The sequence below is a fragment of the Neolamprologus brichardi genome, chromosome 3 (genome assembly GCF_056152115.1).
Source record: "Neolamprologus brichardi isolate AB-2024 chromosome 3, ASM5615211v1, whole genome shotgun sequence".
NCBI classification, from domain to species: domain Eukaryota; kingdom Metazoa; phylum Chordata; class Actinopteri; order Cichliformes; family Cichlidae; genus Neolamprologus; species Neolamprologus brichardi.
In genome coordinates, this window is record NC_142106.1 from 29,974,551 (window position 1) to 29,989,907 (window position 15,357).

Genomic DNA, 15,357 nt, shown 5'->3' on the forward strand with positions numbered 1-15,357 from the left:
ATGAAAAAGGTGGTAGAAACGTTCCTCAAAGAGCAATTTTTACATTTTGACTTTATTTCAGAGCCTGTACTTCTTCATTTTAACTCGAGTAAAGACGTTGAATCAGTACTTCAACTTTTACTGGAGTATCTTTCAACACTAGTAACTGTAATTCTACTTAAGTACAGAATTCCTGTACTTTTGCCACCTCTGGTAACCACTGTGATACTCAAAAGATAATGTGTACCATTTGCAGTATCTTCCAAGTCTTGGATTGTTTCATAGATGTGATGATCACCTTGACAAAGATAATAGAGTCAGAGTCAGAGTTTCATTTCAATACATTTAAAATAATTATGTATATTTCTAACTGCTGTGTGCTATTCAAAAGATCCCATGTACCATTTGCAGTGTCTTCTGGGTGATGGGCTGTTTCATAGAGTTCATATTCACCTTAAGAAGCCAAGGTCAGAGTATCATGTTAGAGTTTAATGTATTACAGCAATTACATATTTTTGTGCAAAGACACAAAAATAATTAATTAATTAATTTAACTTGATTTTTTTTCCTAACTTTTTGTGTTCTGGATTTGTGCCCTGGATTGATGATCTTTGAAAAAAAGTTGACCAGAACTACTATCCTTTATGAAGACTAATTATTAATGCTAAACTTTGGTTTTATGACTGACCAGGGTGAAGAGATTTGTATTCATGGGTTTCAGTCTGATTGTCTCCATGATTTCTGGTGGAATCTTGACTGTTGATGTCCGACTGGATCGGCCTAATGAAAACATAACAAATGCACAGATAATAACATAATACAGTAAATTCAGAACAGTAAAAGAAAACACTGCTGAATGTTTAGAGTGAAAATAGGAATAAAAAGTTTTATACCAACCCAGTGAAGCATAAATCTGTTAAAAGAGAAAAAAAAGTATTGTTTCTCTCAGTGCAAATTATTTTACTTCTATTTTGTGCCATGACATCATCATATGTTGGTGTATTTGTAAAAATGTCTCACCCTTCGCCTTTCTATAGCGATACATTACGAGCAGGAAAATAAGAAGTAGAGCGACTCCACAAACCAGTCCAACAACCAACCACACAGGACATGAAGTCCTTTTAGATCCCGATGGAGCTACTGTGACTGTAAACATTAGCAGTAAACATTTAGAGACTTGAGAAATCTTTCTAAAAATTTTCTTACGAAAGTAGAGTCAGGTGAAAGAAAGACAGACACATACTCATTAATATACTCTATGGTGGTTATGATAATCATTTACAGAAATCCATCAAATTTTTTGATCCTGCTCACCTTCAACTGACATCCAGCTCTGTGCTGACTCTCTTCCTGAGTACTGACACTTGTAGAAACCTTCATCAGACTTTGACACTGCAGAGATCTTCAGCTCCCCTCGGGTATCATTTTGAATAATTTTGTCATTGTGATAGAAAAACACATTGGAAAGTATTTTTTGTGTTCTCAAACTGCAGCTCAGACTAACAGAAGCTCTCTCAGTCACAGGATGAACAGGACTCACCAGGATAGGACCATAATAATTATCTGTGAAATAATGAATGATGTTCCTGTTAGTCAGCGGTTAACCTTGAGAAAAAAAAAAAGGTGAGGGTCACAAAAATCACATCATCGTGCTATTTTGGCAACTTCAGCTTTTTGAAGGTTTCTGAAGGTTAGGGTTCTGTTGTGTTGAAAAACTACTGTACATTTCCTAAAAGGAAATGTACAGTAGTAAATATACATATGACCTATAAAATATATAGTGCCTTAGACATCAAACGTTAATCTCATAAGACATGGGTTGTTTCCAAATCAAATCTGTCTACTTACCAGCTGCTTGTTTATGCAGTAGCACATATCAAACACAGCCACACAAGAAAAGAGGAACATGAGGTGTTATTTTAGATGTACTCTGATTTGATGGGTTTCTGTTGAGTTTACGATTTTCTTTTTATTAATTTATTATTATTTTTTTTAGTATATATGTTAAAAAGGAATATTTGGTACTCTGAAAACTCTATGCAGCGGCGACCCCACCTCTAGAAGAATTATGAAAGCAATTTTTCTTTTTTTCATGACATTTACTGCTTATTCACTGATAAGGGTCGAGCTAAAATAAGACTTACTATTGCCCAAATGTCCCACTTTTTGTCTCTTTTTGACAGATTTACTTTCATACAGCACCGTAGTGGGGAAACACTATGAGCTAATAAATAACATAAACGGGGAAAAAAAATGACCAAAAGAACATGATGGATGTATAATAACATACTCTGTACAGTGATGTTGACTGCACTGCTGAACTCTCCTGATCCAGACTCACACCAGTACACTGCAGTATCTGACTTTGATGTGTTGATGTCACATGTGGATCCAGTCATTCTCCTACAGACAGAGAGTCGGCCGTCCTCAGAGAACTTCCTCACTCTCCACTCAGTGAAGTTTCCCTCACAGGTCAGTGAGACAGAGTCAGAGGTAAAGTGTTGCACTCTGTCAGGACTCACTGTGAGAGACGCTGCTGAATGAACATCTGGAAACAACATGTAGTGAAGAGACAAAGCTCACAGATGTTAGGATTCAAAATATCACAGTGAACATATTCTTTTGCTTTAATGTTTAAAGGTCAGTGCTAAAAGACGCAGTGTTCGTATTGGTCAAACTATAATTTTCACTTTCAATGCTAAACCAACAACAACCCATTAATTCACATTTTTTTGCTGTTGCATTACTTGAAAAAAGATAGAAACAACCTGACCTGCAGACCAGACAAACTTTGGTCGACTGTGATCAGTGTGATACTCTGGGTCTCCTCTTCCAGCTCTGCACACATATCCTGCTGTGTGTGTCTGTCCATGAATGATGTAGGAGTCCTGTGCAGTCCCACTGCCATCAGGTAGCAGCTCATAACTGGAGGATTTCTCTGATAGATCAGGAACAGCTTTATACCAGTAGAAGCTCCATCCTGCAGACGGATGTTCAACCTCACAGTTCAGAGTTACTGAGGCTCCAGGACTCAGCCATGATGGAGACACAGTGAGGACAGGACGGGGTTCATCTGTTCAACAAAGATTTTCTCTCAGTGTTTCGTCTCTTAACTCTGAATTCAATGTCACTAAAATGTTGACTCACAAATATTTATGATGAACTTTAAGAGTGAGACTATCTAAACATGTCAAATATCTCAACATGTACTAATAAAAACACATTTTTACAAACTGTTTCTATTTCCAGGTTAAATGAACTATGACTCTACTTACTGTCAGAAACTGTCAGTGTGACTGAATCACTCCACTCTGTTGTTTTATGCTGTGAACTTTTCATTCTGCCCTTACAGCGATAGTTTCCACTGTTGGATGATGAAGCAGATCTAATCCTGTATTCATTTTGATTTGGAGCTTTTATCATGCTGTTTGTTTCCCACTCATAATCCCACTCAGTGTCTCCTCCATGGATCTCACATCTGACAGTGATCGTCTCTCCTCTGTATATCTCAGACCAGTTTGGATACAGAGTCACAACAGGCCAGTTTGAGACTGTATGAATTCAGAAAATGAGTAAATGAATGACAAAATGGGTCAATTTCCATCAAATGTAGTGATTTTTGGTTTGTTAACTTTGAACTCACCAGTTTTGTCAATCCTGACTGACTGGCTGTCCTCTGTGTAGTAAACTGGGTTTCCTCTTCCTCCTCTGCACCTGTAGAGTCCTTCCTGTGAGACACTGATTTGTCCATTTGAGTGGGAGACAACATCCACTGGGGTATTATTTCTGTACCAGTAGTATTTCCATCCAGATGATGATGATGGGTTCACAGAGCAGGTCAGGGTCACACTGCCCCCTACTGGAACAGCTGTGTTATCAGCTCTCAGTTTGGCCTTTGGTTTATCTGCAGTTCAGTTTAGCAAAAGTTGCACTAAAGACAGCAATAAAATTAAATGTTTATTTTTCCCTCCTTTAGATGAAACTTACATGACACAGTCAGTGTGATGATATCACTCCACTCTGAGAAGAAATAGTCCCTTCTGCCCCGGCAGCTGTATCCTCCACTGTCAGACTCAGTAGCTCTGATGATTCTGTATTCATTGGATTTTGGAGGTGTGTTTAACTTGGCTGCTCTCCATTCATACGTCCACTGAGCTCCTTCACCTCCCTGAATCTCACATCTGACAGTGACTGTCTCACCGCTGTATATCTGAGTCCAGGATGGCTGCAGGGTCACAGTGGGCTTACTGGGAACTGTTCATATAAAAGCATAAACAACAACAAGTAACATTAGAGTAGAACTAGAACTCTGCATTCAGTAATATGTTGTGCGTCAATCAAAATTCCGTTAATGATGCAAAAATTTGTGACCATTAAAATATGCACAGGCAACATACATGGGGAACTTAGAACTGAATTTGGAGGGAATGATGAATACAAAAATGGTGGCATTGCTTATTTTCTCTGCTGTTTTTTGTTTATGTAAGTTCCAGTTGGAGGCTGATCACTGATTGAAGACTGAATGGAGCTGGCTATAAATTGGGACCCGTCAAGACCAGTGTAGCTCTTCCTGCTTCCAACCAGGCTGTGTTCAGTTATGTACTGTGTGTGCTGATGTTTGTGCATCCAGAAGAACTAAATTAATTACGTTTGTAAATATTTTTAAATAGAAGGTTTTAATGATTGATCTTGTAACAGTAGTTGTGGGAAGCCTTTTTCTTTTAAAACCTTTTTTCTCATTTTTTAGTTTAGGGAGATGGGAAAAATGCCTGTATTAGATTTTAGGTTTTCATGATACGTAGTTCTGTTTCCTTTTCAGAATATTTTGTTTGTTGTTTTGTTCGTGCCCAACCTGACAGTTCCCACCCTCAAAGATGAATAAAATAAATTTGGTAAATTTGGTTATTGTGAAACTGGAAATTTTTTGGCAGCATTGGTCCTTCCTTGGGAACTGGTAATGTGGAAGTCATTTTTGTTTTTTGCTCTGGTTTCCTGGTACAGTACACCTGACACAAATTACAATCCTAAAGAGAACGCAATGTAAAACTTTTCTTTTAGTCTTGAAAAACATGAACACAAAGTCAACAAAAGAAAGCAAAGTTAAAAACAAGCACAAAAACACTTCAATGGGACAGTGATTCAAACATAAACAGGTACGGAGGCTACAATGCTCCAGGCTAGATTGCTCGTCACTGTCTTTTTTTGGATACAAAGTCATAACAGGCCTGTTTGAGACTGTTTATATTCACAAAGTCAACATTAACAAATAAATGACAAATGGAGTCCATTTACATCATTTTTTTTTAACATTACCATGAACTCACCAGTTTTCCCAATCCTGACTGACTGGCTGTCCTCTGTGTAGTAAACTGGGTTTCCTCTTCCTCCTCTGCACCTGTAGAGTCCTTCCTGTGAGACACTGATTTGTCCATTTGAGTGGAAAACTGCATCTTGTGTGGTCAGGGCTTCAGAGGACTTCTCATCTCTGTACCAGTAGTATTTCCATCCAGATGATGATGATGTGTTCACAGAGCAGGTCAGGGTCACACTGCCCCCTACTGGAACAGCTGTGTTATCAGCTCTCAGTTTGGCCTTTGGTTTATCTGCAATTCAGTTTAGAAAAAGTTGCATTAAAGACAGCAATAAAATTAAATGTTTATTTTTCCCTCCTTTAGATGAAACTTACATGACACAGTCAGTGTGATGATATCACTCCACTCTGAGAAGAAATAGTCCCTTCTGCCCCGGCAGCTGTATCCTCCACTGTCAGACTCAGTAGCTCTGATGATTCTGTATTCATTGGATGTTGGAGGTGTGTTTAACTTGGCTGCTCTCCATTCATACGTCCACGGAGCTCCTTCACCTCCTTGAATCTCACATCTGACAGTGACTGTCTCACCAGTGAATATCTGAGACCAGCTGTGCTGCAGTTTCACAACAGCCAAAACTGTTCAACAAACAAATAAACACAAATATTTATGAACAAACCAACAGTGAACGAAATAAAATCAAAGTTACAAAGTTCTACTTTAATTTAATCATGGATTTTTGTTTTACTGTGTTTCACAACAAAATTTTACCCTCACCTTGTTTCTGAATTGTAACTGGAGCACTGTACTCTGTGTAGAAAACTGGATCTCCTCTCCTTCCAATGCAGTAATAGATGCCTCCTTCTGAAATACTGACAGTCTGCTCTGATGTTCCAGCTTCTATTTTCTGAGCTCCAGAAAACACTGAATCACGTCTGAACCAGTCAAACCTCCAGCCAGCAGAGCCCTCCACAGAGCAGCTCAGTGTCACACTGCCCCCTACTGGTATGACTGAACTTTGTGCTGTCAGTGTGGCTCTGGGTTTATCTGCTGTTGAGTTAAAAGAAATTAAATGAATGTTGCAGAATATCTAATCCAAATTAAAACATGACTCACACTGGAGTCATGAGATTACAACACATGGAATGTATGGAGGCTATAGTTTCACATATTAATCTAAAAATTTTCATTTAAGTTTCAGAGACTTTTAAAAGTGAGTTTGTGAGATAATCACTACAAAGAAAAATATGATAACTGTCTGTGTTTGTGGTTGTTCTCATATTCTCAGCAGTGGCTTCTTCTGGATTACTATTGGAATCTGCTGAGACAACCAGATGAATTCACAAAAAGAAAACTGATCTGCATGAAGGCAACAAACTACAAAACCAGAGAATTAGCGTCATGGGTGAGTTTAACAACATGTATGTAATATCCCAATGTTACATACATAAGTATATAAAACTGTATAATTTTATCAAATATAAGAAAAAAAAAAGGAGCTGCAAAAAAGTAAGTACTAAACACATCACACAAATGGAAAACAAAGAAAACAATTTCTCACCTTCAGCATTTCCTGAGAAGAATGTACTGAACACTAGAATAAAGATTAATATCCACACTTTATCAATCATAAACAGATTTTTCAGATGCCCCATCAACATTTTTGTACCCATATATTATGTGATAATAAACAGGCTCGAAACTTAACAAAAACATAATTGACAGGCAATTTGTAAAATAATGAAGAATTAAAAGAAACTCAACTCAAAGTAACTTTAAAAAAACCCCTTTAAATCAATAACAACAAAACAAAACAAAAAAACCCCAACTGGATCTAATCAAACTCTCAAAGTAACAGAAAGATTTTTTTTTCTCAGTTAGTGGCACACAAACAGAGAAAATCAGTGTACTTACAGAATAATGCCAGCAAAGTATTCCCCATCATCACAGTCCTGCAGCTCTCTCATCCACAGATAATATCAAAGTGTGCTACTTTGAAGAAAGAGAAATCATAGTTAACGTAAATTAAACTTGAGATCCCACTCCACTTTCACCTGCCAGCATGTCCTTGATGTAAAGTGAACAGTGTACCAAGGGTCCTGGAGTTATTGTCATGATCATGGGTCTGTGAACCAGTGTTATGGTTTTTAAAGTATTGGAGTAAATGGAACTGGAAAATGGATTATTAATGAAATTAGTCTAAATAAGTTAAACAATTTAGCATGTACATTAAGCATTTTGGGTGCTCAAGTCTAGCAGAGATGGCTGTACAACAATCAGTCCACATTGCATGTCATAATGACTCAGGCTACAAGTCAAATGTAAATGGTAAATGCATTGGTTCTTATAAAACTCTGCTCTATTCTACCTGAGGACTCAAAACACTTTATACAGCAAGTCTCAATTATTCAGACACAGTTGCAAATGACCAAGGAAGGTATAAAGTACATACCAGATGCCAGAAATGATTGAGCTAGGCGGCAGATCTAAATCTGTTAATAATGTTTCTCTAAATGTTTTCCATGACTGTTTTCATGTTGGCTTGAAATAAAATGTCTCCCTCTGCTGGCACTGCAGTTTACTGCAACCTATTACATCCATAAAACGTGTGACATCCACATGTAGAACTGTGTGTCTACTACATGCTTAGTCGTGTAACTGTGTTGCAAAGTGTTTTCAGTCTAACATTGACACAATGATGAAAGCATCAGGAGCAACTCTGGACCAGTATCTTGCCCAAGGATACTGGAACATGAAGCCTGGAGCAGCCAGGGGTTGAACCAGCAACCTTGTATTAGTAGCTGACCCGCTCTAGATGACAGAAGCAAAAGGAACAGTGTGTCATTTATAACCCCTGTGAAAAGACTGAGGTCACTATCTGTTTTTCAGCAGTGAAGTGAACTTTGATGGCATCATTTTAAAAGGACGGCTCTAATTAGCAGTACTAAAACTCATAATGTAGCCTGCTTTCTAATTACTGTAGAGTCTGTTTCAGCTGACTTTTAGTTGGCGGTTGATCTGATTTCCATCTTTTTAACATCACACTGTCAGATGTGCAGTCTGATCTTGCAGCTCACCCTCAGCACAGAGCTATAAATAATCTTACTCTGTGGTTGTGGGCTTTGTCGTGAACACAGACACAGGAAACAACTACCTGTGATGGTTAAACTGGGAGGGATTTCTTTGTTTCACAAACTAGATGTGAGTAGTTAGCAGGAAGTTAGCTCGCTAGCTTCCACCAAAACATGATATCTAGACTTTAAGTGAAGATGTGATGAATCTTGCTTTCGGGCCCAAACTATTCTCTGTTTAATAAGGCTGTTGTGTTTTTAACTTGTTTTAATACTTTGTATCTTGTTCTGTTTAATCTCAACAAACAGTCAGTGATCACTGTCAGGCTCTCTCTGCAATGATGGTTTGGCTTTGGGATCTGCAGCGGAGTTTGGATCCAGACATGGCTAATGATGTCAGACTTAAGACCGGATGACATGTTCTGACTGAGAGATTTCTGAAAAAACTAAAACGTACAGCTCTGTTATCACTTCCAACATAAATTAAGACAGAAAACTAAACAGCAGTGACGTTGGTAGGATTACTAAAGATGGGCTAGCTGGTATATATTGATGTCCTATGTGATCGCTAGAAAAACAGCTACGCAAGCATAACATAAACACTAAAGCTCGAGGATGAATTCTAACTTTTTTCCACTCTATAAAAGTTAACTTGAGGGTTCCTGAGGGTTCGGGACAAATGCAGTCGCATGGCAGGATGCTGTAAACAGACCAAACTTAAGTCAGAAGAACAACTGAGATAATCCATCCACAATATGAGGTTAGTCATTAATATACTGGAACAACATGGGAATAGAGCAGCTGCGAAAGAATTTATCATTATTGGATCAATGGTACAGAAGTGGAGGAAGCAAGAAGAATGAGTTGAGTAAAGTTTGACTTATCTGACTGCTTTGTTTCGCTTAATGCGCCTTATCATTCTCTGCACCTTATGTATGAAAACTGACCTGTTCATCGACAGTATGCCTTATGGTCCGAAAAAAAAAAAAAAAAAAGGTACATAAATGAGACACATCTACACCATCCTGCCGTCCTGCCCTGTGTTAGCAGATAACGCTGTAAAACTCTGTAATGTCATAACTGACAGCTATTGAACTGTTTTGCAGTAACAGTTGTGAACCAGGGCTACTGCAGGATTCTAATACTTTAAGTTAATCTGCAAATGAACATAATTAATGATATGATTCATTAATAGATGTGAGGAAAAAGGCAGTTGATAATTCAGGTATTCATTCTATTCTGCTTGAATATTAAATAGTGACTACAGACTGGGTCTTGCAGCACTCACGGCAGTTTACAAACAGGAAGAACATGATGTAAAGTGAGACACTTAAACTGTTTATATAAGAAACAGAAGAAAAGTCAGACCTGCCTGATCCATATGTGTTAGCAGCAGCTGTACTTTGATTGATACTGAACAGGAAGCACATATTTTTTAAATATCATGAAGCACAAGACTTTGTCCACAACCTGTGCATATGGCCAATAATAATAATAATAATAATAATACAGACCAAATTACTCAGTGTTAATCACAGATAAATTACTAAGAGCACTCAAAACTTGTTCACAGGTTTCCTCTCTGACATTCACAAGCTGCAGTTCACCTATCTTTAGATCTACAGCGGTCAACCACTAAATGACTGTGCTACCACTGTTCGATTTTTTGCTCTGTGGCCACAGTAAAGGAGACAAAAGAGCGCAAAAGCATGCAAGCTAGTAGATATACTCTAGAAGTAGCTGTAAAAATTATAATCAAATATAAACAGGTGGAAATTATCAACAAGTTATTCAATAAGCTTCAGAGGGGCTACAACACAGCACAACATCAGATGCAGAATCCCCAGCAGCTGTTTGGTGGGGAGTCTAACTTTCAATGGTGTCTGATAACAGTAAAACTCACAGAAAGAAACCTTTATAGAAGTGGAAAGTAGAGCATTTAAAAAAAAAAAATCAGTGGCTGACCTGTACAATGGTTTTGAAGCACCTCATTTATAAATAGTGTTAATTTAACCAAACCATGCATTAAAAAAAGGTATTCAGAATAAAACACTGGAGCATCCTACCTTGTGATCATGATGTAGCTTTGAAGAGTTAGAAAAAGTTTTTAAAAGTCACTTTTGAGTTTTCCTTCTGCCCACATTCAGTTTCCTTTCATATCTGCTGAAGTTGTAAAGCTGAAAGATTTCACAGAAATGCATGCTGTTCACTTCTGATCAGAGAGCATATTGTCCACACAGCTGTCACATCCAGTGGGCAGGCAGAAGATAGTAAGGGCAAAACTCATTCATTACAAAGAAGCATTGTAAAATTCATAAAAATCTGCATGTATGTATGTATATATATATATATATATATATATATACACATATATATACACACACACATATATATATACACACACATATATATACACACACACAATTATGGAGATGAATTATGAAAAAGTCACCACAGTAACACTTATATAAAAATAAAAGATTAGCCTTTAGGACACCATTCATCTGTAACATATATAAAGTAAAGTCAGAGCAGTTTATCAGGCTTGTCAATACAATATAGTTATAAATAGTTATATTGATGTGTAACTGCTGACTACTGATCAATTTAGATTTAGATTTTAGATTCAGACCTGACTAGAATCTAAACTAAAAGTGACAATAATGAAGGGACTCAAATACCTGAACTGCTATCACTGCTGCACAGTTTCATCACCAACAGCGCTGTGGTTGCACTGGTCTCTTGTCATGGTAATGTGACGGAAGTGAGAGAACACTAGCAATGTGAAACTCAGTGTGGTTTTTCTGTGTAAAACACCTGCGCGATGCATGTATGTTACCGACGTACACTGTTATTTTGTTTCTGTTATTTACTTAAAGGAACACCTCACAAAACTGGGACAGTCACATGGTTTGGTTACCAATTCATAGAGACATCTATATTTTTTTTAACTGAAATCTTAATCGACAAGTGAAGTGTTTCCATGTTTTATGTTTTTACATTCATCGTTAGCTTCATTTTAAAGTTAATCCTTCAGCAAAATCAACTGTTTGACTGCTGAAACGATGAAATCTAAAACACGTTTGGTTATATTTCCAAATAAGTGATGCAGTCCTGAGCAGTTCTAACTGAGCAAAGCAATTCTGACCAGTCAGTCATTAAAGAAACAGAACCAAGACAGACTAGATATGTTTAATACGCACTCTGAAAATCCTTTTAAAGATAATGCTCCAGCCCAGAGTTGAATCATGTATATCAATATATCTTGCAATAAAGTTTCCAAGTTATATTTATTGTAATTATTGATTTCTGCAAAATGCGCTCACATTATCACAAAAAGACCAAAACAACACCTGCAAAGCATGTTTTTCAACTGATATGTTGCTATTCACATTGTACTGGTACAAAGATTAAAGGACCACTCTTGCTTGCACTCACAGAAGCATCTACAATTATTTAGGTCAACAAACCACCAAGCAGAAAGTAACTAAAGTATAACCACAGGAAATCATCAGGACGTTTAAAAAAAAAAAAAAAAAAAAAAAAAGCCAATCATTTAAGTAAGCTGCTGGGAACTAAACACAATGAGGAGAAAATGCCCAGAACAAAAAACAGTGAAGAATGAACAATGTATAAAACTCAAATAAACGCCACAAATATTACACTATTAAACCAAGACACCAATAACACAAACAAAAAGACAGGCAGGAACCCAATATGGAAATACTAAAAGACAAACAATACCACAAATCTCAAAGACAACATTTAAAATTCCATACATTTTGAATGAAAACTTATATTTCCCAGTTGATGCCTAGACAGTAGAGGCAAAAACAGGAAGACACCACAGCCAAGGACAGTCAGAATGAATGGGTGAAGAACTTTTCAGACAGGAACTTCACTGAACCTGAAAAGAAGGTGCTAACCAAAGGACTCAATGTTGCTATTTCTTTACAATAGCTGCCCATAGTGTCACAGGCTGGGTCTCTGAAATACACATTTCTCCCCTTTTACAAAAAGTCTGTTCTCTAGCAGCCGCTGGAGGACCTGTTTTACATGGGTTACATGTTCGGTTTCAGACTTAGAAAAAAATCAGGATGTTGTCCAGGTAGACAAAAAGTAAACGATCTAAGAAATCGGAGCACGTCGTTAACCAACGCTTGGAAGATGGCTGGGGCGTTGGTTAGCCCGAATGGCATCACCAGGTACTCGAAATGACCGAGGTCTGTGTTAAAAGCAGTTTTCCACTCATTGCCGTCTCGGAGTCTGACCAGGTGATATGCGTTTTGGAGGTCCAGTTTGCTGAACATGGTGGCCCTTGAAGGAGTTTGAATGCAGATGAAAGAAGCGGGAGAGGATATTTATTCTTTACTGTAATTTTGTTCAGCCCCGGTAATCAATGCAAGGATGTAGCGATTTGCCCTTCTTCTCAAAGAAAAACCCAGCCCCTACTGGGGACGAGGAAGGGCGTATTATGCCAGCAGCCAAGGAGTCTGAGATGTACGTCTCCATTGCTTCCCACTCAGGCTGCGAGATGCTGTACAAGCGGCTCGTGGGTAACGGAGCCCCAGGAAGCAAGTCAATTTCGCAGTCGTATGGCCGGTGGGGGGGGTAATGACCTCGCTCTGTCTTTGCAAAATACCTCGGCCAATTTATGATAAACTGGCGGCACAGAGGAGAGGTCTGGTGGTTCCAAAGCTGGGGGTGGTTCGACAGCAGAAGTGAGGGGAGGGGCTGATCTAAGACAGTTCATGTGACACTCCTCCCCCCCACCCAGACACGCACCCCCTCTTCCAATTAATGCGAGGATTGTGTTGTTGCAACCAGGGGTGGCCCAAAACCAAAGGAGCGTGTGGAGCCCAAAACACAAAAAGGCTGATAGTTTCAGAATGATTTCCAGATAATGTGAGGGTAACTGGCTCTGTAACGTGAGTGATGTCCGGCAGGCGCTGTCCCGACAAAGCAGAAACATGAAGAGGGTGTGGCAATGAGTCAGAGACCAAGTTTGGCGAGATTTGAGTCAATGAAGTTTTGTTCAGCGCCGGAGTCTATTAAAGCTGAGAGAGAGTGTGTCATGGTTTGCTTAGTTATCTTGGCTGGCAGCAAAAGACGTGGAGGAGAATCTTGAGAGAGCTCGCCCACCAGTATTCCTACCTTTACTGGCGGGCGCGCCCTTTTGATCGCAACAGGCAGGTTGCCACAAAATGGCCTTTCTTACCACAAAACAAGCACTCACCAGGAACCAAACGGCGATGGCGCTCAGTGGAATTGACCCGGGAGTGCCCCAATTGCATGGGTTCCTCTTGATCCAACTCCTCCCTTTGCTCACGGAGCTCTGCCTGGGCTCCTCCAGGCGCCTTTTGGGCTGCCCCGAAGGCTCATGAAAGTTGTAGAGCTGGGAACTCCGTCGTGCACGCAGGCGGCCGTCTATTTTTACACACAAAGTCATTAAAGCATCTAGCGAGGTGGGCAATTCCCACATGGTTAATTCATCCTTTAACTCTTCACAAAGATTATTTAGAAGGGTACTTCGTAATGCATCCTCACCCCAGCCAGTCTCTTCAACCAGAATCTGAAAGTCAATGGAGTAGTCTGCCATACTCCGCTTCCCCTGCTTCAGGTTCAGCAACCGATGAGCTGCTGCTTCAGCGCCAGATCCCTTCTCAAAAACATTTTTAAATTTTGAAAGAAAAACAGCATAGGTTATGTCTGGATTGGCTTTAAGTGCTGCCTGAGCCCACAGCAGTGCACGGTCACGTAACAACTGAACAAAAAATGCAATTCTTGCTCCATCATCTTCAAACAAACATCTCTGTTGGCAGAAAACCAAAGAGCATTGCGTCAAAAATCCTGCACATTTGGACAGCTCACCAGAGAAGGGCTCAGGGGCAGGTAGACGAAGACCTGTGGTGCCTGGTTCCAGAGCAGAGGGGGCTGTTACCTCAGCTGCAGCCGGCTCCACAGCTGGGGGTTCGGCTCCTTGCAGGGCGGGGTGAGCCACAGAGGGTGTTCCTTCCAGCGGTGTAAGCCGAGCCACTGCCTGGGTGAGAGACGCAATCTGGCCTAGCAGGTGTGAGAACATTGCCTCGTGGCGGACCAGTAGCGCCTCCGGTGACGCGAGGGATCGCTGGACTGGGTCTTGGTCTGCTGAGTCCATATTCTGGCTGGAACGTTCTGTCATGGCTACTGGACGGACTCACGCGCAGACAGTTCTTTCTTAGAGAACAAAAAGAGATTTATTTACAACAGGGATCTAGATAGATCTATCTATCTATCTATATCTTTATATAGATCTATCTATATCTATATCTATATCTATATATAGATCTATCTATATCTATATCTATATCTATCTATCTATATCTATATCTATATATCTATATATATATCTATCTATATATATATCTATATCTATCTATATATCTATATCTATCTATATATCTATATATATCTAGTGATGGGCAGATGAAGCTTCATGAAGCACTGAAGCTTTTCATCCAATTGGTTCACCCCAGCGCAAAGCTTCTTGAAGCTTCATTTGCTCTAGTAGGACACCTACTGGACGTAAAAATATTAGTTGGCATGAATTTGAAGAGTGTGGCCTTTTGCACACAGCCTGTAAATGTCAACAACAAAAGGAGTGTGTAAAACATCTATATTGTAGTGATGGCAGCATACTGTGTATATTTATACTGGCAGTATGGAAAATGATCATTTGGAAATGCTTAAAATGGAAATGATCATTTACTGTGAGGTGAGGTGTGGTTGGGGTGTGGACAGTGGTTGTGCTTTTGTAACGTTCAGGTATGGACAGCTACACACTGAGGCTTTGAGCCTCAGTCCTGTCCACATTTTATTCTGTAAAAACTAAATTTTCACTGCTTTTATGACCTTTTAGTGGGGAGAACATAGCTAGGATTTAATGATTTAACAAATCTTTTAAATCCTTTGTCCTCCACAATGCTAAATGGCTGGGAGTCCTCAATCACCATGCTAAC

The 15,357-nt window shown here is 39.1% G+C and overlaps 1 protein-coding gene across 1 annotated transcript; it reads right to left on the reverse strand.

Moving 5' to 3' along the window:
• Positions 1 to 866: 866 nt before the first annotated feature.
• LOC148104172 (Fc receptor-like protein 5) lies at positions 867 to 14,540 on the reverse strand. The gene is made up of 14 exons (XM_087838282.1): positions 13,596 to 14,540; positions 7,975 to 8,099; positions 7,343 to 7,413; positions 6,066 to 6,338; positions 5,666 to 5,926; positions 5,304 to 5,582; positions 3,967 to 4,233; positions 3,623 to 3,883; positions 3,255 to 3,530; positions 2,753 to 3,052; positions 2,270 to 2,527; positions 1,294 to 1,542; positions 1,000 to 1,125; positions 867 to 892 (listed from the first exon to the last, which is right to left on the reverse strand). Exons 1-14 carry the CDS (start codon positions 14,538 to 14,540, stop codon positions 867 to 869), a joined length of 3,717 nt encoding a protein of 1,238 aa, XP_087694408.1.
• Positions 14,541 to 15,357: the final 817 nt, after the last annotated feature.